This window comes from Dufourea novaeangliae, unplaced genomic scaffold (genome assembly GCF_001272555.1).
Source record: "Dufourea novaeangliae isolate 0120121106 unplaced genomic scaffold, ASM127255v1 scaffold78, whole genome shotgun sequence".
In the NCBI taxonomy this organism is placed as follows: Eukaryota; Metazoa; Arthropoda; class Insecta; order Hymenoptera; family Halictidae; genus Dufourea; species Dufourea novaeangliae.
In genome coordinates, this window is record NW_015373959.1 from 1678601 (window position 1) to 1703751 (window position 25151).

The 25151-nt window shown below is 36.8% G+C and overlaps 1 protein-coding gene across 1 annotated transcript in view; it reads left to right on the forward strand.

Annotated features, from left to right (window-relative positions):
- The first annotated feature begins 1986 nt into the window (after nt 1–1986).
- The window catches only part of LOC107186365, a 71742-nt gene continuing 48577 nt past the window's right edge, over nt 1987–25151 (forward strand). Inside the window, exons 1-3 of the mRNA XM_015574210.1 lie at nt 1987–2065; nt 15317–15390; nt 21061–21210. Coding sequence (XP_015429696.1) covers nt 1987–2065; nt 15317–15390; nt 21061–21210 — 303 coding nt within the window. The remainder of the gene's footprint in view (nt 2066–15316; nt 15391–21060; nt 21211–25151) is intronic.

A 25151-nucleotide genomic window follows, 5' to 3' on the forward strand; every position in this document is an offset into this window, starting at 1 on the left:
AAAAGTGCTACTTCTGTGCAACACTTTTTCATAAATAAGCTACACTAATTATTATTATTATTGCTATTACTATTAGTCGTTGTGATAAAAATGGTAGAATATTTGTTCGTTTGTTTCATTGCATTCTCACGAGGTTTGTTTCATGTAGTAGAGCAGGTGGTTCAAACACAATGCTCTAACGCGATTTTTCAAAAAAATTTAGTTAATCAATCTACATGCGTCTCATTGTTTCAATAAATACAAATTCACCATAATATAAAGAAAATTCAACCTAGAATACAACAAACATTCTTTCAAGTCTTTTGAGTTTTCTCAGTTTAGAAATTAGTCTAGGTAGAACAATTAAGAACTAGAGCGACGATATGGGTTAGTTGAAAAGATGGGCTCATATTAGATGATTCATCCTAGCGGGAATAATGTGAAACTACGATTCAAGAATAAAAGAAGCTTGAATTTAACTCTGTATCATAAAGTAAAAGTAAACAAACTGAACACGTTTTGGATACATTGAAGTGTTACATCTTAAAAATCTTCAATAGGTTTAGCAATAAGTTCCGAAGTAAGAGTTGCTAGCCCGTACCATCTCTTCTATACCCCTTATATTTTTAGCTTGCCCATCCCATGACTATTAGAACCTGAATATTTTTTACTTTTTTCTTCCGAGGATCCAATTCGATTTCAATTTTCGGCCAGGGCGCGACGGTTCAGGGTCGTAAAAGTTCATACTCGTGTGGAAATGGGACACAGACTGGGCAGGGTGTGTTAAACTGTTAATCCGACTGCGAAAAGGGTCGATCCTTTTTCTCGGCACTAGACTCAGATCGGTCGACTAACGCATTGATCTCTGCCTAGGGAGGCTTTGCGTCTCTCGAACCCGATTGGGTCAGCTTCGGGGTAACCGGTGGTGTTATTTCGAAGTCCGGGGGGATTTCAGGAGGCTTGCCCAGGATCGTTTGACATCGCGCGGCGCGAAGGGGAGGACTGAATCGAGTATAATTAACGGCCACATCCGTCTAGCCCTGTTTTATCTTTAATTACCGTGCGATAAGATTCAATTTCAGATATCAATTTGGATTATGTAGTTGACCCCTTGGATCCATTTACTCGACGTTTTTTTTTTTTGCTCGAGACTATGGCACGTGACACGACGACACGCTTTTTTTATAATTGACTCTACCTAATGCTATTTTGAGGGGGATAACTCGTGGCGAGTGAAAAAGAATTTTAAAGTATAAAATGATAAATAAATAATGCATTTTAAACATTTATGGTATACACGGAATACAGTCGGAATGATGCTTCAAATATTTAGAAAAAAATGGTGAAAAATGGTTTGTACAAAATTGTTGCGTCAAAACGATTTCTGTTCACGCATTTATGGCTGGGAGAGTCTTGTTCGACTTTTTATTTTGAAGTGTCGGTCATCGATGACTGTCGTAGCGGTAAATGTATTGATGGGAAATTCAGGATTACCTTGAAGTTATTTAAATGGAGCAATAATTTGAATTCTGAAGTCGAACAGTTGATGAAATTGTGTTTTTGATGACGTATGATGTTGTACCCCGCGAGACAAATGTCAAAAATTGTCATTTTATCGCGTAAAATATCTTCTAATACGTAATCCACCATCCACAGAAATGTCAAAAGGCCAAGGTCTATGGTCACTTTGTTTAATATTTGTAATTCTACGCAATGAATTAGTTTTCTTTGTAAAGATTCTCCTCCGAAAAATTACATGTTTTCGACTTGTGACATTTTTCTTGTGGGGCTGCGATATTATAATCTAAAGATGAACTTGTACTAATGATAGGAATAAATAGCAACACTGACACTACTTATAAGAATGAATCCTGGATGAATAACACATTGTTCGGATAGAAAATTAGGATTTTACACTAACAAATGTTATTTCGAAATTTCAGATCAGGAGACCAGAGGCATCGAGTCCAAACTTTCGAAACAGCGATGAGTTGAGGATCGGCTACGATGTTGTGTTGTCTTTCGGCCGTGGTGGCCTCCATTTTGGTCCACCAGCTACACTTTCTGTGTGCCGCCGGTTCGTTAGGTAAGCACGCAAAGAAGTTCATATTTGACGAAGAAATATCAGAATACTTTTGATTGGTTTCTCGACACTTTTACACAATTGCTACACTCTGTCGGAGAGTGACAGAATGTTTCTGAAATCGAGACTTCATTTTCCTGAACATCTACACGAAGGTTATGTCTTTCAGAGGCCAGCTGATTAGAGTACGGTTTGTTACTAGGTTGCTACAGAAATTTGGACCCTTTGGTAGATTCGTTAGATGGCGATTTAATTTGATTAACAAGAAGTTTTTACTCTCTGTTACACTATATCTGTCAACCAAATTTTATTCTGTTTAAATAATATTCATACTGTCAGTTTCTCAGTTCGTATCAGATCATAATTTTTTTATAATTTGGAACAGTGAAATATAAAATTTATGTGACGACCTAATATGTCATCTCTGCTACTGATACTTTCCTTACGTTAACAATATTGTCGGTGAATTGGTGAAAGTTTACTCACACTTGAGGAGCAGAATTATTCACTCTTTTGTTCTTATTAATTATGGATTGTAACATGACAAAATATCATAGCTGAAACTCTATTAATTTAAAAATATAAAATATAATGTCGAACAGTTTTATATTTCTTTTCTTAAAGCACTAATTACAATTTAATTTACGTTCAAGGTTAATCAGCAGTTTCTTTGTACGTGTTGTTAACGCGAATGAGGGTACTTTTCATTAGAAGTACCTTATTAGAAATTCTTGTACGTTATTTGTGATGAGGCTGTGTTGTTTTCCAATTTTTCGTCACAGAGATCATTAGTGTTTTGTGGTAGTTTCAATGCTTCGGTATTAGGATGTTATAAGTGCAGGTTCGTCTCTAGTTTCCTTTATTCCTAGGTCTCGATGGATATAATCGTTTCTTTCTTTCATATCATGGTACAACATTAATTACTCACAGTGTCTTATTGTGCAATCTGTGTAGTACTTTTAGGTTCAACTTACTTGTACAGCCCCCTAGTTTTATATCAGAAGCCTATATGGGTTTTATTGCTATTATATATAGGAGTACTTTCTTTTATAAAGATAATTGCGATCGTTTATTTAACGACCAATACATTACACATCTTTGTATTTTCCATCTAGCTCAACTCTCTTTCTTTCTGTATGTATTTCTACCTTAAGGAGGAGTTCTACCTTGTGGGTCCTAAAAAGTAGGTAACATTTGCGATTTTTCTGAAAAAAAAACTGTTGTACAGATTCATTTGAAATTTGTGGGGTTGCTTTGATGTAGTTCTAACTATTATTTTTAATTTTTGCGTGGCAATACGAAAAAAGTTGTGCGTGTATAATGAGTCGATTGCAAATCATTGAGAAAAAATCGGTGTTGATGGAAAGAATGCTATTGTTTATCTGAAATACAAAAAGGAAATGAGATCCTTAATCTGTATGAGTATGGCTATCTGTGGAACTAGAACCATTAAGGAAAATGAAAAATTGTTAAAATGGTAGCTTTCTTACGTCCCGCGTTGCGGTCGTTACTTTATTTATAATTACGGATCTTGGTTCTTTTAAGGTGCTAAAGCACGCTCTGTCTAAACTTACCGGTGAAGTACGCAGTTTGGATAGGGAACGAAAGGGATAAGAAATCACTCTCGTTCTTGATAACAAAAAAAATATATTCTACAGTTCTCACTGTTGAGGCTTTCGGGTATAAGCCGTGTCCTTGTGGAATTGTTTTCCCAACGTTTCGCAAGCATTGCAGGTAGCTTCATCAGGGGGTCGAAGACACACTGATACTGGTGTGTGTCTTGTGGTGCTTCTCTGATACACTGGAGCTTGGTCATGTTCCGGTTGATTGCTTACCAATCAAAAGAGAAATTTAATTGTGAGATATTGTACTTACAAGGGAAGGACCCCAATTGTACCACTTCGATTTTATCGATATTTTGTAGGATGATAGAATAGGGTAAACCAACCAGTGAAGGACCGAATTGTTCCATTTATGGACGTTTGAGATTAATACGTGAATGTATTTATTTATAACAACTAAACAAGTGTTGAAATTGCAATTACATATATTTTTCTTGAAATTTTTATAAAAATAATTACTTATTCTTATAGTAATTTTTAAAAAATTATTTATAAACTGCAAAACATGTGAAAGTCCAGTACATTACTGCTACATTTCCAAAATATTTTTATAAGAATTGTACTTACTAATGTTTACTTAATACGCTGAATTAAAAATATGGGATATTGAAGGTGGAACTAAGGGCCATTTATAAACACTTAATACTTTTTAAATTTATAGTTTACATTTCTTGTTTAATGGTCATTCACTGGTAAGCAGTCAATTTCTGGTTGCTTTACCCTACATGTTTCTAACGATAGTTGTGATATATTAGCCGTAGTTACTTGATAGGTCTGAAAGTATAATTAATTCAAGTTACATACCTAGTTACATATATACTATGAGTATATATGTCTGTTTGTGAAAATCCGCGATGGTAAATTGATTTGTTGCGTGAAAATTAATTACTACAAGACTAATTAATTACTACAGAAACATTAACTTTTTACAATAATATCACAAACAGACACCTATATTCATAGTACATATATAACTAAGTATGTGACTTTAATTAATTATACCTTCAAAACTATCAAGTAACTACGGATAATATTTCACACAATCATTAGAAATATGTATTGTATCATCCTGCAAATGATCGATAAAATCAAAGTGGTAGTTAGGGAATCATTACCTTGTTAGCTAATGATAGCGTATAGTATTACATATATTATTACAGAAGAAAAATCAGAGTAAGAAGCGTTGGTGGATCAAGAAAACTGATAGAATATACACCAAAAGGTACAATGAAATATTTCAGACAAAAGTAAATGCTGAAATATGAAGTAATCAATTTAAAAACTTCACACTCGTGTCAACAGAAAATTTGTTGGTTTTATTAATGCTATGTTAAAATTGGAATCAGTATGTCGCTATTGTGTTTACTAAATTACCATTGTGTTTAAAAGAAAGAAATGGAAAAGGAATGACGTGGCACGAACTATAGAAGTAGCAAAGGTTCTTTTCACTTATTGTTAGTGACTAAATGCTACTGACTAATCGCCATGTTTAGGCGTTTTCCGCAGTTCACGTCCTAACTAGCTGGCATGTAACAAGTTATCTACAAAAACTTCTCGCAACCGCCAAGAATTGCAGCATCCAATGTTTGTTTATTGTCAGCGACCGAAACGAAGTTTTTCACATATTGAGTTATCACACGTAAATTACTTTGTAATATTAATCGCTGAATGTAATATTGATCTATGCAGAAGTAACTTTTTTAAATGATACCATACTAGAATCATTGAAACCATTAAAATAGTGTTAGAAATTTTTTGGATTCCTGCGATCCTTCGTCGTTGACGGGTTCACCATTCACATCAATACAACACACATTCAACCTTCCATCCGACAGCATGCTCACTTTGAAGTACCGCCAACGAAGGGAACGGCCCCAAATGTTCGGCTTCGTGCACGCTTCGCCGTCCACACCCGAGCACGTTCGCTTCTTCGGCGTCCGTCAGCCACTTATCCTGTGCTCATGCGGCCCGCATGCTCAGATGGGTACGCGGCATTACACTTTACGGTCCGGTGTTTTCGAAAACTCGCCTGTCAGGCCCCGCGTAATCGCAAGCTCGCGTCGCCGAAAATAGGAAACGTCACGGAAAACTACTTCCGTGTAAATAATGGAGCGAAGTCGAAGAGCGAACGAACGAACTCGCCGTTGCGCCTGAAGAATAGACGAATCACCATCAACCGCGACTGCTGAAATAAGAAGAAAAAAAAGCTCTTGTGTCGTTTCCCGTGTGCTTATATTGCCCTGGTGACCGTATAAAATCGTGTAGAGATTTCGTCAGTTCCCTGATCCAATGGACGACGAGGAATGTCGATTAAGCATTTCCCGTCCGATGAACTTCGTGATCACCGTTGATCAATTCAGCGTAGACATTTTGCGTCGTCATTTCGCAATACGAGAAAATGTGCAATGAAAAGAGGAAATGAAACTATAGGATATAACAGCTTTTCCAAAAAGAAAGATTGTATTTCGTTCAAAAATCACAAAAAGTTTTTTAAATAAGAAAAGAACGCTAATAGATACAGCAAGAATTCTAGTTCCACAGATAGCCATACTCATACAGATTAAGGATTTCATTTCCTTTTTGTGTTTCAGATAAACCATAGCGTTCCTTCCATCAACGGCAGGACTAGCCGATTTTTTCTCAACGTTTTGCAATCGGCGCACTATACACGCATGACCTTTTTTGTATCGCCACACAAAAATTTTAAATTATAGTTAGAACTACAACGAAACAACTCCTCAAATTTCAAATGAATCTGTCTAACGTTTTTTTTTACAAAAAATTTGCAAATATTACCTACTTTTTAGGACTCACAAGGTTGAACCTCCCTTTAAGTTTGGAACTTAAGTTCATCCCTAGATATTTTGTCAATTATATTACACCAAACATTTGAATTAAACACTCGGTGGGAATTCATCAGGGGTAGTATTCCACGGTAATATTAGTGTGTAGAATATGATTTATTTATGAAATAAGGGCACAGCATATGGTTGATCTGATTTTCGAAATACTGTTCCACGAAATGGAACCTCCTTTAACTCTGCTGTTCTCCTCGGGTCCATATGACCGGAAATGATAATTATATTTCAATAGGTATTATGTTTTTAAATGTTTGTTTCTAGTATCCAACGTACTTAAATTTTACGTCTACGTTTTTTATGTTTGCCATTTCGCAAGGACAAATCGTTTCAAAGCTTGTAGTAATTTTATCCGAAGGGATGCATACGTGAAGAATAAATGAGGATAAAAGCAGAGTTAACTCGAAGTCAGGTCGTTGGTTCCTTCAGGACAGGAAATATCGGTGGTGTGGCACCAGAAGTCGTCGAGGGGAACAGATTATACGCATTGAATAACGAGCCGTGGTCCGACCGGTCGGTGCAAAGACATTGTCCTATAATTTTCCAATTAAGGCATTGGATTCCCATAAATTGGAGGGACACGGACAGGATCCATAAATCGGACGGTGTACAGAGCGACAAACCGACCTCTATCCGACGCAGTTTTCGATCCAAGACAGCCCTTCCATTACCGAGCGAAGCGCTAGGAATCGAGGAGTCGAAAAGTGGTGGGGTATCTATTGTCATTTTAACAGTCTTTCAACCCGTTGAAAGAATTCATGATTTACAAGTGGGTCCATTAATTGGATCACCGGGGGGTAGGAGGGCCCGTGATTTATTTCAAGGCCCGTACAAAGACCTACGCGTTTTGTTCGTGGCTGCGCATTCGTGAATCCTTCGTTCGCTCGATTGTATAGAAATGTGGAAACGCGAAACGGTGGATTTTTTCTCTCATTCGTTTCGAGGAATAAATAGAAATGCGAGGTGAATGGGTAATGGAGGAACACCGGCAAGCAGTTTATTCATTATATCGTGGAGTGTGAACAATGATTCTTTTAATCAGATTTTTCAGAGTCTCGCTTGTTTTCAAAGAAAGAAGCACAGATTACACTGTTGCCGCGGAAACGTGTTTTCCTGTACTGGCAGATTCTGGTAAATACTATAAACAAGAAGTTACTTCTTGTCAGCGATATGGTCTTGGATTTTGAGACAAATACCAGGACGAGGCACCTCAAACAGGCTACCTGAATATACAGGGTATTTCACGTAACTTGACCACCTTAAATATAGCGCTTATTTCGTATGATAGAAAAAATATCAAGGGAGAAAAATATTCTGTTCGAAGGCGCCAATACGGTGATGGGCCGAATTTGTTCTCAAGGTCATTTTTTTCGAGATTTCAAGGTCATCGAATTTTTTTTTAATGGGACTACATATGTTCACTACAATACTCTTATAGCGTATAAAAAAACAAATCCAACGAGGTGCAATATGTTGACCTTCACGTGACCTTTAGCGAAAAAATCATGAAATGTTTGTCAGTAAGCTCAGTACGCGTTCGAGAACGGTTAATGAAGGAATTTCAATTTCATTGGAACAGTCTTTAGTTAAATCTTTATTTTAGAAGGTGTTCAAATTGTGCACCATGAATCTGGATACATTTTTGGAGGCGGTAAATAAATTCTTGCTGTACATTTTTAAGTTGCTCTGCAGTAATTGATCTACATTCATGTAGAACCCTTTGTCGCATGTTTTCTGCCGATGAAAGGAGAATACGAATATCTGTTCACTAGCACCAGGGACAATTACACGGTACACTGTTCCAATGAAATTGAAATTCCTTCATTTACCGTCCCCGAACGCGTACTGAGCTTACTGACAAACATTTCATGATTTTTTCGCTAAAGGTCACGTGAAGGTCAACATATTGCACCTCGTTGGATTTGTTTTTTTATATGCTATAAGAGTATTGTAGTGAAAATATTCATTATAAAAGTATATATTCATTATAAGTAGTCCCATTAAAAAAAAAATCGATGAACTTGAAATCTCAAGAAAAATGACCTTGAGAAAAACATTCGGCCCATCACCGTATTGGCGCCTTCGAACAGAATATTTTTTTCCCCTGATATTTTTTCTATCATACAAAATAAGCGATATATTTAAGGTGGTCAAGTTACGTGAAATACCCTGTACAAGCTGTTACTGGTGATAGAAAAAATATGTCAGACCTAATTTGCATGGGATCGAGGAACATCATAATTCAATATGAATAGTTTTTTGATAGGCGGACACGTAGAGGTCATATGAAGGTCAACTTGGTTTTTCTAAATGGAAAGGCATGTTGGTTTACATATTATCTAGTAAAGCGTTTTAAGATGCATACAGTGACCTGTTTATGAAGGTACATAAGAAACATTTCTTTCCATTTAAAAAAACGAAGTTGATCTTCATCTAAAAACTATTCACATCAAATTATGTGCTCCTCGATACCATGCAAGTTTGGCCTGCCACATTTTTTCTGTCACCAGTAACAGTCAAGATATTCAGGTGACCTGTTTTAGATGTGTCACACTGTATTTTCCTTATAATGTTTGTATCATGAACCTGAAGATTTAATATGGCATCTTATCGTATAGTATCATTTTTTGCCGTTAGACGGAAAAGTTCTCGATAATATCATTCGGGACCCGAACATGTTACGGGACCCGAAGATCTCACGGGACCCGACATCTGTCTCGTCCGACTTCTCCCGCCCCGACCCGATCCCGAAATGTCGGGTACCCGCACACCCCAGATGAATACTGCTTTATTATCGATTCGGCAAAATTACCGAATTGGTTAAAAAACCGTATCGTCTGAACTGGCTGTAACACATGTCAAACAGAAGATGTAAATATTCGAATAAAGAATGTCTCACGTGTTCTAAAACCAACAGTCCCAAACAGTTCCCTGACTACGTCCAGTCTAGTCGGAACCGTTGACTAATACCAAACGCGACGTTCCTCTCGCGGACGTATTTCGAAATCCTGCCCGACGACCGGGGGATTTATCCTTTCGGGGAGATTATGTGCTCCGTCTTTCTAGCAGATATTAGAAGTCCGTTCGTTCCTTTTCTCGCCGCGCGCGGCCCCTGTACCGGGCGAATTCACCTTGCGAGATTGGTCCTGGCCCGAATGGACCGGGAGGGCGGTCGCTCTCGCCTCCGGGAGCTGATAAATTTCTCAAGGATTATCCTGTCGTTCTTCACGAAATAGTTAGAAACGAGAGCGAAGCTCTCTGGCTCGTTGGGAGGGGGCGGGGAAAGACGGTGGTAGGGGATAAAGCGTCGCCACGGACTGGGAGGGATGGTTAACGGGAACCCAAGAATAAGATGGAATTTTGTGGAAAATAGGGTAGTTTGCTTGTAGCTCCGGCAAGAAGCGATCAGCTGGGAAAATAATTTCCAGGTGCGTCCCGTTCGGTCGCCAGCTCGGGATGGACTTCTTCAGGAAATGAAAGGAGGAACCCACCTTAAAGTTCTTCCGGATGAACGACTCGGCCCGCGACCCCAAGCGCGTCGTTCCACCCAGCCGAATTTGATGGAGTGATATTGCGCTCCCTTGTGGTCTTTCGAATTCCACTTTCCTTACTTTATTTCCCCGCCGGCTGGCCTGTGTGTCTCTTTCAGCCGCCGCCGACGCGTGCGGGCCTTTATAACCGGCGAGATTGCTCAGTTTCTCGGTTTCGTTTCAAAGAACGCGGGACCAGCCTGGAAAACTGCCTTTATTACTTCTTCCGTGCGTCCGGGACGCCAGAAAACGCGAGACAGAGGAGCCGCGGCGGGACGTTGTTACTCGATGATCGTTTAGACGGCCCATCGTGTCCAATCGGTAATTTCAAGAAATGTTTCTTACCTGTATTATTAGCAGGGATGTCGTTGGGTGATGGATCAGATTTAAAAAAAAATTAGTGCATTGTAAGTATCGATATACAGGGTGTAACAAAAATGTTCTCCGACCCGGAAATGGGGCACTCGGGGGGTAAATTGGAACAAGTTTTTCCTTAACAACAATCTAATCTGAGGCTTCGTTACCGAGATATTAACGAAAAACCTTGACCTACAAATCGGCTACAAATTTGGCTACAAATTGCAGAGCGTAGCCACCGCTAGCGCGGGAACTCGGCTGGCAAATTCGCGCTCTGATTCGTCGGGGTTATTCGTTAATATCTCAGTAACGAAGCCTCAGATTAGATTGTTGCTAAGGAAAAACTTGTTCCAATTCACCCCCCGAGTGCCCCATTTCCGGGTCGGACAATATTTTTGCTACACCTTGTATAAAGAAAAAGGGTAGGTATATTTGTGAAACTAAATACATGTGGATGTATAATATAGAAGTAAATTCAAAAAATAATAATACATTTAAAGGTGGGATGACCCATGGTTCAGGTTCTCATGGGCCAAGTAAAAAATACACGTTAAGAGCCTAATAGAACGTCAAATGATTTGTTTTTTTGCATGAAACTTTTCCACATACATTCCATAAGTTCAAACAGTTTGAACATCCTTCGTAAAACCACAGTTCACACATCAAACCTAGTCGTCTCGTTTCGATGTACTGTTCTACTGCTCCCCACATCCCACACAATCAGCATGATTGTCTTCTTCCTCAGGGCGTTCATGACGTTCAGTAGATTCTTGTGCTAGGAAATCTGAAAAATTTTCTATAAGCAACAATTTTTCTCAAGGTATTATGTTTCGAAATTTCAAGCTCGTCTTTTTTTTTTTTAAGTGGGACTATATATTTTGTCAGGGTGATGTAATAGTTAAGATCAAGACCAATCCAATGACCTACAATAGTGTGACCTTCGTGTGACCTTAAGTACGAAAAATTCACAAAGGTATGGGAGTAGGTTTAAATAATAGAATATGTAATTACGGTAGATGGATTAGCGCAAAAAGGTGTCGAAGTTGATGGACATCACTTTGAGTATTTATTAAAATCAAATTTCTGCAAATCAAAAGCAAGTGAGATACTGAAGGCAGCCGTCCATTTGAGAGTTTCTCGCGCGAGTTGCGCTGAAGAGTACTGTCACGTGGGGTATCCATTCGAAAATAAGAGTTTTTAATCTCAGGTAGTCGCTAGAACGCTCGCCGAGAATTTACTGTCTCACAGAACTCTCAGAATCGCATCCACTAGACTCTCGTGTGTAGTGACTAGAGATTCATCCATGCCTGTCTGTTCTGCAGTTTGGTTTGAACTAAGCGTGAGGTGAGATAGTGATTATGGACGTGGAAAAACTGCCTGCTCTTGTTATTGCGTATAATATTATAACAAAAATGGAAATAGAAACGCAGACATTATTCTTGCCGGACATTATGTTTCTCGCGCGATTACGAAATTGTTTTGTTCTCGGCGAGCTACTGTCGGATATAATATTATTGACTGTCGCGAGTTGCTCTCGAGAGTACTTCTCGCGAGTGGATCGTTCAACTCTATGTCAACTGTCTGTGTGTTTGTTATATGTCGTGACAGTATTCTCGAGTGAAATTCGCGCGAGGAACTCTTAGATGGACGGCTGCCTTAAGTGGTTATGCCTATCTGCGAGTTCAAAAAATGACATGTACTTTCGGAAATTATTTTTTAAAAACTTGAAGACTTGTTTAAACATACGTCATTGTATTCGAAAGTGTACATGTTAAAGTGCTTATAATAATTTCTTCAATGCAAAATATGAATACTTAGGGGAAATATCAGCGATCTCCCGGCGGCGCTTTTATTTTAGGCGTTTTGCGGTGACCACTGTAACTTCGAGTTCGTTTACCTAAAATGAAAAATCCGAGCAAATTTAGTTAATGTATTAAATTGTCTAGTGCCCGATCGTTCAGTATCCTGAAAAATTAATTATCGACAAAATGGCGGCTGTTCAAAATCGAAGTATCGATTTTCGCCAAAAGAATCGTTCATTTTTTATCTATAAAATAAAAACTACGCAATAAAATACAAAAAGTCACGACCAGGCACTAGATTCTTTTGTATAGAATGAGTCCACCAAAGATGAATCAGTTCGGTGCAGCGGTTTTCGAGATATTCTGGTCACCGATTTGAAAATGTGGTTTTCAGAAAAACACGTTTAAAGTTTCAAGTTAGGTTTACAACCGAATCAATGCAAATTTTTTATATATAGTTATTCTTAGTATTACGGCTTCATATAGCTTTGTGTATTTACTAACACAACCATAAATTGCATTGGGGCACAGTATATATGACTCACAGACCCCTAGAAAGGGATTCTACCACTTTATATCTGCTCCAAAACTTTCAAAGCCGAATACTTTAAACAGGCATAACTCTGCCAATTTTGGCCGGATCAACATCAAATTTTTACACAATATTTCTAAAATAATGTACTGTAAGAAAATATTAAAGTGCTTACGCTAGGTGGGACACCCCGTATGTATTGTTACGTGTTACCCGATAGGTAGCACGTATTGTATAATGTTAAAGCGAGAGACTTCAGGTTATCGACGTCGTTTTGGTAACAACGCCAAAGCAGAGAGAGAGAGAGTAGAGTCGTGATACGACTGTAGAATAGAAAAGACGTGTTAAGATAAATAATTCTTCCGTTTTATTAATATTGCCTTTATTTATTCGGAAGTCATGCCGCGTCCACGCAACAGAGTAGAGACTTCGCACTGAACGTGTTAAGTACTTTCTGTAAGGGGTTAGTACATTCATCCTATTACATGGAAGTTCCTTACCAAACTGTTTCCAAGATCAAGATCCCCAGTGGAATCGAAACAAATACCGAACAGATTACCTTACTCGCAACCAAAATCAGTTCGCGATACAAGACACTAACTGAGTGACCGCGTTCGTAATAAAAGTTTCCTGATATTTCCGCTATAAATCACCACTGTAAGCCGTGGTGCATCGCGAAACGCGGGGCTTTGTCTTATCCCCGTTTCGATCCGGGACGCGGAACGTCGTCCTGTTTCCGGATCCGAAAGAAGTCTACGTGGCGCAAACACCGTCTCGCCGTTGCGTCGTTAGCGCAATAGACGCGCGCCAGATCGAATTACTATGAGAACCGGTCTCTCGTCGTAGTTCGCCCGGTGTATCCTCGCGTAAAAGTTTTTCACTTTCCCGGGGGCTGGATCGAGAGAAACTCTCCTTCGGTTGTCGACGGATAGAATGGCCTTATCAGCGGCGAGCACACGCGACCCTACCCGGCAGTTTCCAAGACGATACACATGAATGTATTTCCGCCGTTACCCGCTGGGGTCGCACGGCGTTTTAGATACGAACGTCGCGTCGGGGTAAACTTTTGCCGTTCCGTTTGCCGGTTGTTTTGGCGCGGGTTTTAGAGCACGCTAATTCCGTGGAAAGCTCGTGAATGTGATTATTACTGTGTACTTGTGTCTTTTAAATTAAAATGAGAGAAGGTTAGTCGTTGGGTTGTATTAAGTGTAATTGTTAGCTGGAAGGGGGTATCTGCAATTGGGTTGGTGTCTTGGATGTGGTTTGGTAGTAGTCGATGAAGTGATATAGGTCGGTGATTGGTCCGACAAAGGGAACAGATCCTGTGTCAGACGAATGGTGCAATATTCATTGCTGGGGGTCAGAGTAGAATGCTGGTTTACTGGTTTTATTAGCAGCATATGGTCAGTTTGTAATAAGACAAGTAGAGTGAACCCGTTTTGCCGAGACTAATAATAGAACGTAGTTTGCTATGGAATCAAAATGGCAGGGTAAAATTCTTTATTCATAATGTCAGTAGCTCATGGTCAGGTATTAGTAAGTCAAATAGGGGGAATATGTTTTGCTCCGACGAATAATACAATCTACTTCATTATGAATCGAAATGACAGAGTCCAGTTGTGTATTCATAATGCCAGTAGCTCATGGTCAGGTAGTAATAATTCAAGTTGCGGGAACATGTTTTGCTGAGACGAATAATAGAATGTGGCTTATCATGAATCCAAATAACAGAGTATTGTTTTTCATTGATGAAGCCAGGAACATATGGTCAGTTACTAATCAGTCAAGTAGAGTCAACTTGTTTTATTCAGATGGATTATTGTATGTACCTTGTTGTGTAGTTCAGAATAGCGAAATGTAGTCTCTTGTTCACAAGCTTACCTTGTAGTATAGGTCAATTCTCAGTGAAACAAGTTGATGATAATCGAGTAATAGGATATGCTATGATGTCATTACGAAGATTATATTTTACTGTATGTATTACTAATATATGGTCTGTTATTAATGGGACAAATAGTTTTATTTAGAGGAATATTAGAATATATCTTGTTTTGGTTCAAATTAGCAAAGTGTGGTCTCATATCGACGAGTTCAGTAGTATAGGTCATTTATTAGGCAGACGAATAGAGGATATCTTGTTTATGGTTAGATGGATGGTGGAATATATCCGTATTGTAACTTAGGCTAGGGTGACGTTCTGGTGGAAAAATTAACTAGTACCATTGGTTAAATTGAGATCTAATGATTAAGTAATACAAAGAAGGTATTTGTCTTCAGTTACCAAAACGAAAATATTACTCAAGAAAGAATCAATACAGTTTGCATTACTGTGCATGCCTATCCAATGTTATCACAATAAGAAGGTAATGCTCTCTAACATTCCATTATTATTCTGCTTAATGTTTATAAAAATTCAAGCGAACATAAAGCGTGTCATTCTTTAGTAGTAGCAAAGTTACCAGTAAATTCGTGGTCAAGGTTTAATTACACGGTTGTACCCGAGTAATAAAGCTTAGGCAGATGTACGTATAATCTGGTCCTAAATTGTTTCAGGTGCTAAGCCGTTTCCTGGACTGGAAAACCTGCCGAGGTCGTTCTGGCATGAGCTCAGTTCGCCTTTTACCGAGGTAAGTCGGCTGCATAATTGGAACGAGGAGTTGAAATGTCTTTTGAAAAAGCTGCGATTCTACCTTTTGCACCGTTTTACGCCGCGTGTTGTGCAAAGTTTTTATCTACCGCTTGATGCTTCAAGAAGCCCTTGAAATGTTCACAGACTCTACTTGACAAAACATTTAATCTGTTCGCCGTAATTTAAAAAGAATACTGATGTGTTATTCTGATTAGAATTACATGTTTAATTGACCGTGGATACCACGTTCCACTGTCATCTGGAAATCACTGTACACTTGATTATTCTAGAGATATATTGTATAAATCGTCATAGGTGTACTGGTTCAGGAAGCAATTCTATTCCATTGATCTGTTTTTCTCAAAAAATACACGATAAAACACATTAAACACATCACAGAATCGTTCAATGAAAATTAGAAATTAATAATTAGGTCGGAATTATGCAACACTTTTCAACGGTCATCCAGTATATATTGTAATAAGTGAGAAGTTGCTACATTAGTTAGAAATTTAATACCTATGGAAAAATGTGAAAAAGATTTGTGGTGAAGACTAAGATATAATTGGAGTTGAATTACATGATAGATACTTTATGAATATGTACTGGAAGTAGCTTGTGCAATTCGACTGGTCAAATTTAAATCGAACATGGATATCAATACAAAAATATTTAGAATTGTTGACGACGTATCGTATAGAAAGTAAATAGAAAAAGTAAAAATTTCAGTTGCATTATTTAAGACGATCAATTTGTTCTTATTCTACGTGCACTAATGTTAGGGTCCTACGACTTATGGACGGTAGTGTACTTCTATCTTTTTTAGTCCACATATCATCAAAAATTTTGCAATATTAATATGTGTAAATGACTGTCGAACAACTGAATTTTCTCATATTGAGTAATTTTCCGCACAAAAATTAATCAGGAAATAATAGACGACCGGCGAAGAAAAAGTACATCTGCATACCACAATGCTGTATCTTCAAACCACTCTACCAACTTATAATTTATTACCACCAACAGTCTCAGGCAGCTCGTTTCTACACTCACTTCATTGGATGTTCTTTACTTTTTTCCTGTTTTTCTTGGATACCCTGTACAACCAATACCATTCGAAATAGTGACACCGATTTTTAACCACGCCTTCTGTGATCCTCATTACACTTGCCTGTAACAGAAACGAACCAGTTTTACACGGAACTCCGAACGAGTAATTTGTTACAGAGAAGTCCAGTTTCTGCTATACAGACCGAGTCATGTCTAACTTAATATTTTCGTTTCATTAGAAGTTTCATACTGTGTACGAAGATCAAAATTCAGTGTAGTGAAGAGTTTCAGAAAATTTATGCAGATTTGCTTTTTATTTTGATCGCGACAGAACGCTAAACAGGATAAATCATTTTTTTTTTGCGTTCAGTTTCGGAAAATCAATCCGCAAGACACTTATTATTCATTACCAAGTAACGTATTCTGAATTCTTCGGAAGAAACAATTAACCATCAAATGGATTGTTCCAAATAGTAAGTTTTAGTGTATTTGATTTTAAACTGCAAAATTACGAGTGTCAGAACATTTTTGTTCGTGCGTGTATTTTTGTGGTTGCTTTTCTGTATTGATTTTTGGTAGATTTAACGTCGACAATTTTAATCATTTAAGCGCAACGAGAGTATCGCGCTGGTGTCGTTCGTTGTCGAAATATGTCCGTGTATCGACCGAATACGTTCAGTTAACGGCACCCTTTGACGCTACCTCAGTGTATCGTTAGTGTAACAAGCTGAGTGTATAGTTGAATGATAGTTAATAACTGCCGAATGCAAGTATTTTCACAAACTGATAGAACTGCGAGTGACCGTTGAGTGTTATAACAGCGACACGTCGCGCTCGGTTGGAATTTTTCGAGAGGTACTTCTACAACGAGCTGCAGTACTGAAACGGTTAAAGTAATACTTCCATTTATAGATTACTTTTTTTTAATGATTTTAAATCTATTCTCTGACTTGTTTATCTGAAAAATGCATTAAAACAAGAATTGTTGTCTGCACTCAGAAATTTATCGTGGTTGAAAAATTGAGGTAATCGTAATTAAATGAAGAGGAATATGGAATATTTAAATTTGGATATAGAATATTGAGAGTATAAATGTAAAGTGTTTAGTATCTTCAAGTTTGCTTTCGTAGTTCAAGGATTTCGTTTGATTAATCGTCGTCTTTCAAAGAAGTACAGTAACGGTTATCCAGAGTAACTGGGGTGTAAAGTCAACTAAACAGTACGTTGTAACACTGACGATAAATTCTACTTTACAAAACGATAACTATGAACTATTATGAAAAGATTACGTAACTACGTTGTCGCGGATTTGCGAGGCCCGATAAAATGCTACTGGGAGTTTTGGCTTCGAATAAAGCTTTTAGTAGATTTCAAGTAAATGTTATCAATAGATTGCGGATTTTAGCGTTTACAGCCTATAGGGCTCCGTGAAATAGAATAAAAGAGAAGGCTTTATTTTGTTACAAACTCAATAAGATACTTAAGAGAAGGAAGAACTTCCTGTGTTTGTTCTTGTCCTTATGAAACACTTCAGCAATCATTGTCATTTTGCACAGAAATTCGCAGTTTAGTTATCAATTTTCTTCGAAGTAGTCCTCTTCTAATAATATGCATTTAGTTCTTGTCTCTTCATATTTAAATAGTTGCACATATTTGCAATTCTTTTCTTAAAAGTCATTAATATTTGTATTCATCTGAAAAAGTAATGAAATTAATATAAACGATAAAATACAAATAACAAATATATCGTCTTTATTGCATCAAACGCAAAACATAATGTTATTATTAGACCTAATACTAAAACTGTAAATTCTATACTAATCCTAAAACTTTTCTAATTTACAATCTAATCAAATAACACACACACAAACCAGTGTAACATACATTACGTTAGATCCGATTAAAATTTTTGGTCTAATATTTATTATTGTATTAGGTAGTACTACCCACGTCAAAAAATGTTTGGTGAAATAAATTAAACGTTTGTTATACATATTATCAATATGTTACATTTAAAAACTGTTTTCCTAATATTGAAGGAAATAGAATGAAATTATAATTTTTAATTAAGTAAGATAGTATGAAAATGCATATCTCTATTTATCTTCAAAATATAGTAGTAGAAAAGTAAGCTGTGAATGGAGAAAATATTTAATTAGTCCCAGATGTTACAAAAACAATCTTTCAGCAACTTTTATAATCGTCCGTTTTGTTCAGACAACTGAAAATATTTTCACATGTTGTGGTTTTGCTAACATAGTTTTCTGTTATTTTTACATTTAATTGACAGTGACTTTTAGCTGGATCATTCCACGCGAAATCGGACACCTTTTGGAGCACCATTTCAGATTTTGTTTCAATTTGGATATGTTTGTAGTCTTTATCAATATATAAACGTATCTGGTAGGATTTTTGAAAATTTAAAAAATTGTAGATTTTACAGCTCTTTGAAATTTAGGGTCAACCTTTTTTCAATAAATCATGACTATTGAACTAATCCTTGTAGCATTTATGGTTGGCCAACGGTGGCCAACAACTGGGAATTAGTTGAGATATGGTTAATGTTTTTGCTTACAAATTCCCAACATAGGGCCTATTACGAAAAGTTATGACAATTTGCCAACGAATATCCAACGTTGGGCCAACAATTATTACAGGTGGTTCATTATCATGAAATTTACAACGATAATACAACATTGGCCCAACCAAAGTTTGCCAACATTTAAATATCGTCTTAAAGGCATCAGAAACGTTGTTACAACCACAAACTTCTTATAATACTGCAACTACTACAAATCGCAGCGCGTAGCCACCGATAGCACGGGAACTCGGCTGGCAAACTCGCGCTCTGATTTGTCGGGGTTTTTCGTTAATATCTCGGTAACGAAGCCTCAGATTACATTGTTGCTACGGAAAAACTTGTTCCAATTCACCCCCCGAGTGCCGCATTTCCGGTCGGACAATATTTTTGTTACACCCTGTATATTACGAATATCCAACGTTGGGTATGATCGTTGGCCCACTTGCAATAATGGGTGACAATTCTAACTGTTGGCCAACCAATACTGCAACGAAGGCCCAACAAAATGTCAACAATAATTGCTAGTAGGGAACAAACTGATCAAAATGAGCTTTGCGGGTACTTACAGTGAAGACATAAGTGTACCCCAAATAAAAATTATTTCAGTTAAAAAGAGACATTTTGTAATCACTTATTTTCCAATTGTTTTAAATAAATTCCCTGTTTTTATACTGTCGAACTATTCAAAAATTTGCAAAAAATGAGGATATAGCCTTATTTGTCCTCTTTATGGGCGTATCTTCAAAAATATAGACACTTTAACATTGGCCGTATGAAAATTAATTGAAGTGAACACTACATCGAATTACACCGGCTTTTCCGACCAACGCGTGTGGTACTAGGCTAGCCGGTACGGCTCGCCCGTTCGAGTCGATGGGCTTCGACGCAGTGTTAACTTTAATCAATTTTCATATCGCCAATTTTATAATTTCCACATTTTTTTTAAATTTTCCCATAAAGAGGACAAATAGGGCTATATCCTCATTTTTTTTTCAAATTTTTGAATAGTTCGGCAGTATAAAAACCGAGCATTTATTTAAAACAATTGGAAAATAAACGGTTTACAAATATCTTTTTTTAACTGAAATAATTTTTGTTTGATACTTTGATGTCGTAACTGTAAGTACTCGCAAAGCTCATTTTGATCAGTTTGTCAGTTCAATAGTAATGATTTATTGAAAAAAGGTTGACCCTAAATTTCAAACAGCTGTAAAATCTACAATTTTTTAAATTTTCAAAAATCCTTCCAGATACGCTTATATATCGACAAAGACTATAACATATCCAAATTGGAACAAAATCCGAAATAGTGCTCCAAAAGGTATCCGATTTCGCGTGGAATGATCCAGCTACAACACCAGAATATTTATTTTTTGCTAACATATTCTTCTACTTTATTTCTGTAATGTACATTGTATGTCAGTCTTTTTTATGTTTACCGTGCGAATAATGAATTACTACAGGGATCATGTAAATTCGTTCGATTAAACATCTTCTGCCAGGGTCAGTACAATCAGTTACTACGAATTTAAAATATGTCTCGACCCGGTTTCGGAAATGGATTTAAAATTCTTAGTTTTTTTCATCAACCTTCGTATTTAAGGGGTTAAATCCCCTTAGTATTTTTGGGAATGTATTTCCAACACATTTTTCGATCAAAATTTATCAATAAAGACAAAGAAATATATACATAGTATACTCTACAATTTTTAGGTTCAATTTTTCTTTAAAAAGGAATGTGGAAAAATTTGAACGATGAAATATTAAACAAATCCAAGTCATTTATCGTCTGACATAGGATTTTTTCTCTATATTTCACTTTTTATCTGACTTACGTGTCAATGAAGGACCATTTTCCTGGCAAATAAAATGAACTTTTTCCATCAAAGTGTCGTCAGTTTGTCACATTTCAACCAAACGTGACATATAAAGCACAGACATTTCCAAATTTCTAAGAATCAGAGACTGCAGGGTGTGCGCGGATATTCGTAAGAAAGAGTTATTACAGTCACGTATCATGCTCTCTTCGGTTCGCAGGTATATGAGGTGGAAAGTTTCGCGACAGAAACCGGCGGCATCCCCGAGCCCAGGCCCTTTTTCGAAGATCCGGAGAGCAACATTACCGTGCAACTCGGCGCTCAAGTACATATGCATTGTAGAGTACAAAACCTGCAGGATACTCTTAAGGTGAGCTCTCATTTCTCTTCCTTTAACGCTGGCTGGGCCGTGCGACGCCGACGTTTTGCGCATTTCGGGCGCCGCGCACAGACCGGGTGGTAGCACCAGTTGAATAATCTCGGAATGCATACGACGCATAGACGCTTCTTAAAGGATTTCAAAAGCGTTGTTGTGCACGGTCTCTCGCGGGTATGCACATGTTCATCCGGGTGGGAACTATAAACTTCGCGGCGAAATCTTCTTCCCAGGCGAAGAAATTTGTGCTCGCGTGGCGTTGTCTGTAAACGTTTAGCGGTTTTATTGGCGCGAACCGTTAACAAACTGTTAGTGTTATGGATGGAGAATACAGATTGTTGCCCGAGTTCTTAACTGTGTTAACTGAATTTTTCAAAAGAATTTAGTTAACCAATCTACGTGCGTCTCATTGGTCCAAAGAACACAAAATCATCATAATATAAAGACAATTCAATCGAGAAAACAACAAATATTCTTTCAAGTCCTAATTCCGAAACGTTAAAAGTTTTTTTTTCTTAATGATTGTATCTCTAAATACTGACAAAAACATGAGAATTTAGATTGATAAAAAGATAACATTTTTTTAAATATTGTAATAAGTAGACGGCGGATTTTTATGCAAAATAACATTTTTGAAGGTAATTTATAAAGACAGGAGCAAATGTAGAAATTTATTTTTCCTTTTAAGTATCGTATTGGGTTCCGACTAAAACAGAAAAATCAATGGATCCGATGAAAGTTTTGTTTTTTATTGTATCTCACAAAGCCCTATGAATTATAAATGCATAAAATCCGCAATCTAGTAATAAGTAACTATTCAGTAGATGATACTATAGTGTGTTTGATTATTTCTCTATTTTCCTGCTTCGATAATATTAAAGTTCGTATACTTTAAACTCAGTTTTCTCAGTTTAGAAACTAGTGGAGATAGAATACTTAAGAACTAGAGCGATGAGGTGTCTTTAATGGTGTCGCTAATTACGAGCAAACTTGGCTTCTGCTAGAGGAAAAAGTGGCGTAGGAGAAGGGCCTCCTACCACTTGTTAAATTTATTTCAAGTACTGAAATAAAGGTTAAATCGAATGTTAATTTGACATAAATATTAGCAACTTCCGAAACCAAGTGAACAGGCCGTTCCCCTACGCCACTTTTCCTCTAGCGGAAGCCGAGTTTGGACGTCAGTGTACACTGAGACAAGGAAGTATTCATACCCCCTATGTTGAGAGGCAAAGTGACGATCGGTTAGATTTAGTCCTTCGGATGTGTCACGTTTTCCAAGTAAATTAATTAATTAATTTTGTTATTATACTTGTGTGGTGAAACTGATGCTTAGGGGACTCACCACTAATGACCTTGACCTTGACATATGTTGTCAAGGTCACTCGCTTGAGTAACTTTAAAAGTTTTCAGCCGTCACTAGTTGTTTGTTAAAAAGCTATTTTAGTAAAAAGTTATTATAATTGACTTTAACTGACTCTGAATTACTTTTCTTCTTCAACTGTGGCGAATCGACTCTGCAACATAATACTGGTGAATGTTTGCGTTTTTCATTGACTTTTGTGTGTTTCCATTGGCTAGTTTTGTTGTGTAGTAAAGAGGGTGTGTTTATGTGGGTGTAGTAAATTTTATTGCGTTGGTGGAAGGAGAAGGTCCGAGCTTTTTTCCCCTTCCTGAAGCATTTCTGGGATTTCTTGAAATTAGCTGCGAAAACAACGATATGCTTTGGCTATTGACAAGAGTTGGAAATGTTATCGCTCTAGTCCTTAATTATTTTATCTCTACTAGTTTCTATGCTGAGAAGACTGAGTTTAAAATGTACGCAGTTTAATATTATAGAAATAGGAAGATAGTGAAATAATCAAACACACTATAATATCATACACTGAATAGCTATTTATTACATAAATTTTTAGTTGTTGTTAATATTTGGAGATATAACCATTAAGAAAAAAAAACTTTCAAAGTTTCGGAGTTAGAACTCAAAAGAATATTTGTTGCTTTCTAGGTTGAAATTACTTTATCTTCTGGTGAGTTTGTATTCTTTGGATAAATGAGACGCACGAAGATTGATTAACTAATTTTTTTTTTAAATTTTGTTAGAACAGTTAAGAATTTGGGCGATGATGAGTTTGTCAAGTGTTTTAATAATCCCAGGTTATGACTGCTATCCGTTGGTGAAGTCACTCTAACGTACAATCGGTCCGTGTACCTATTGTTTTGTTACCAAAGTAGACCTGTCAGAAATTGCGCCTTCGATTTCGTTATCCTGTATTGTGCTATACAGATGCACCGCTCAACACCCTCCATTAAATGGTTTAAGAATCGTATTCAATCGACAGTATGTTTTAGTTTATGAGAAAAATATACAGGGTGTTTCCCAAATGGTGGTACAACATGAAAGTATGTGATTTTACATGCAAAAATACGTCAAAAATGTGTAATAACATTTTTTCGCATATTGCTTTGTTTTCGAGAAAATCGAATTTGAAAATTTGCTGAATACGCGTGCAATTGAATAGGACTTGGTTGATACACGAGTCTCTTCATTGCAATCTGTTTTACGTATTGTCCGTATGAATACATTTACAATTCTGTATATGTTAGATAAATTCGCAAGTTTAACATTCTTCCAAATTTATTTTCGGTTCATTCTAAACCTGAAAATTGTATTGAAAATTCGTTTTCTGCATTTTTTTTGGGGGTGTGGAAAAGTTTCGTATGAAAACTGAGAATACATGAAAGGTCAATCACACACAAGCTGGCTATTTTCAGATTGAGTTACATACGTTCGGACAATGTTTTAAATTTACAACGTTGCGTTGCTGAAAAATGGCTGATAGGAAAAAAACGAAAACCTATTCGAATTCAGTATAGAATGTACTATAAAAGTTGCACAGACGTGCACACGGTGTTCCTAAAACAATGGCCAAATGTAATGAGTGTATTCTATTCATCGTGGTGATGAAAAAAAGTTATATAAACATAGATCTGTAAATTATTTATGTCCAGAGTGCAGTGTTTCAATGTTTCTTATAATAGGAAATGTCAAAAATCTCAATTGATTCGATTTCTTTATTTGTAAATATCTTAAGCAGCATGTTTATTCGAAAGTCAGATCAGGGTCAGCAAATATTCACAACCGTATTGTAGAAGGGAGTCACACTATTCGAAATACATGAAGCGTGTATTCTTGCTCAAAGAATATATTCCGAACACGTCCTTTAATAACAAATATGGAAACGCTGTACAGTGGATGTAGAAAGTACTTGCAATACAATGGCAACTAAAACGTCGTATTATTGAGTTTGAAAAACAGTATTTGTAAAGCAAATATATTGTACATATTCCTTGAAGTTTACAGAAATATTGTCAAATAAACTGATGAAAAATATTTGCATTATTTAGATACATATGAATATGATTCACAAAATAACAGAAATAAACAAGGAATAAGTATTCGTACAGTTATTAAGTCGCTATCAAATGTTCAAATAACTTAAACATTTATTAGGAAAACAGCAAGTGATTCTACAGTTAGTAGTACTTATTGTTAGTAGGGTTTCCCTTCGATTGTACAACTGCAGTTAGTGTTCCATGTATTGGATTTACTAAATTGGATTTAATGCTAGCTGTTATATTATTCTATTCCTCGATTACTGCATTTTTGAAGTCAGCTTTCAACAGGATTAATATGTAATGGTTGCGAAAGCGTTTTTATGTCTGTTGGTGTGTTATTAGTAGTAGTATTTTGGAAATAAGATATTTGCGTACCTAGATTTGTATGTTTGTTTATGACTAGACTGCGGATGTTTATGCAAGTTCAGAATTTTAAACATTAATTTATAAATATAAAAACTAGGTAGAAATGTATTTCCTGTACTAAATCACTTATTATACTGATAGTAGTATACGGGTGTAACAAAAATGTTGTAGGT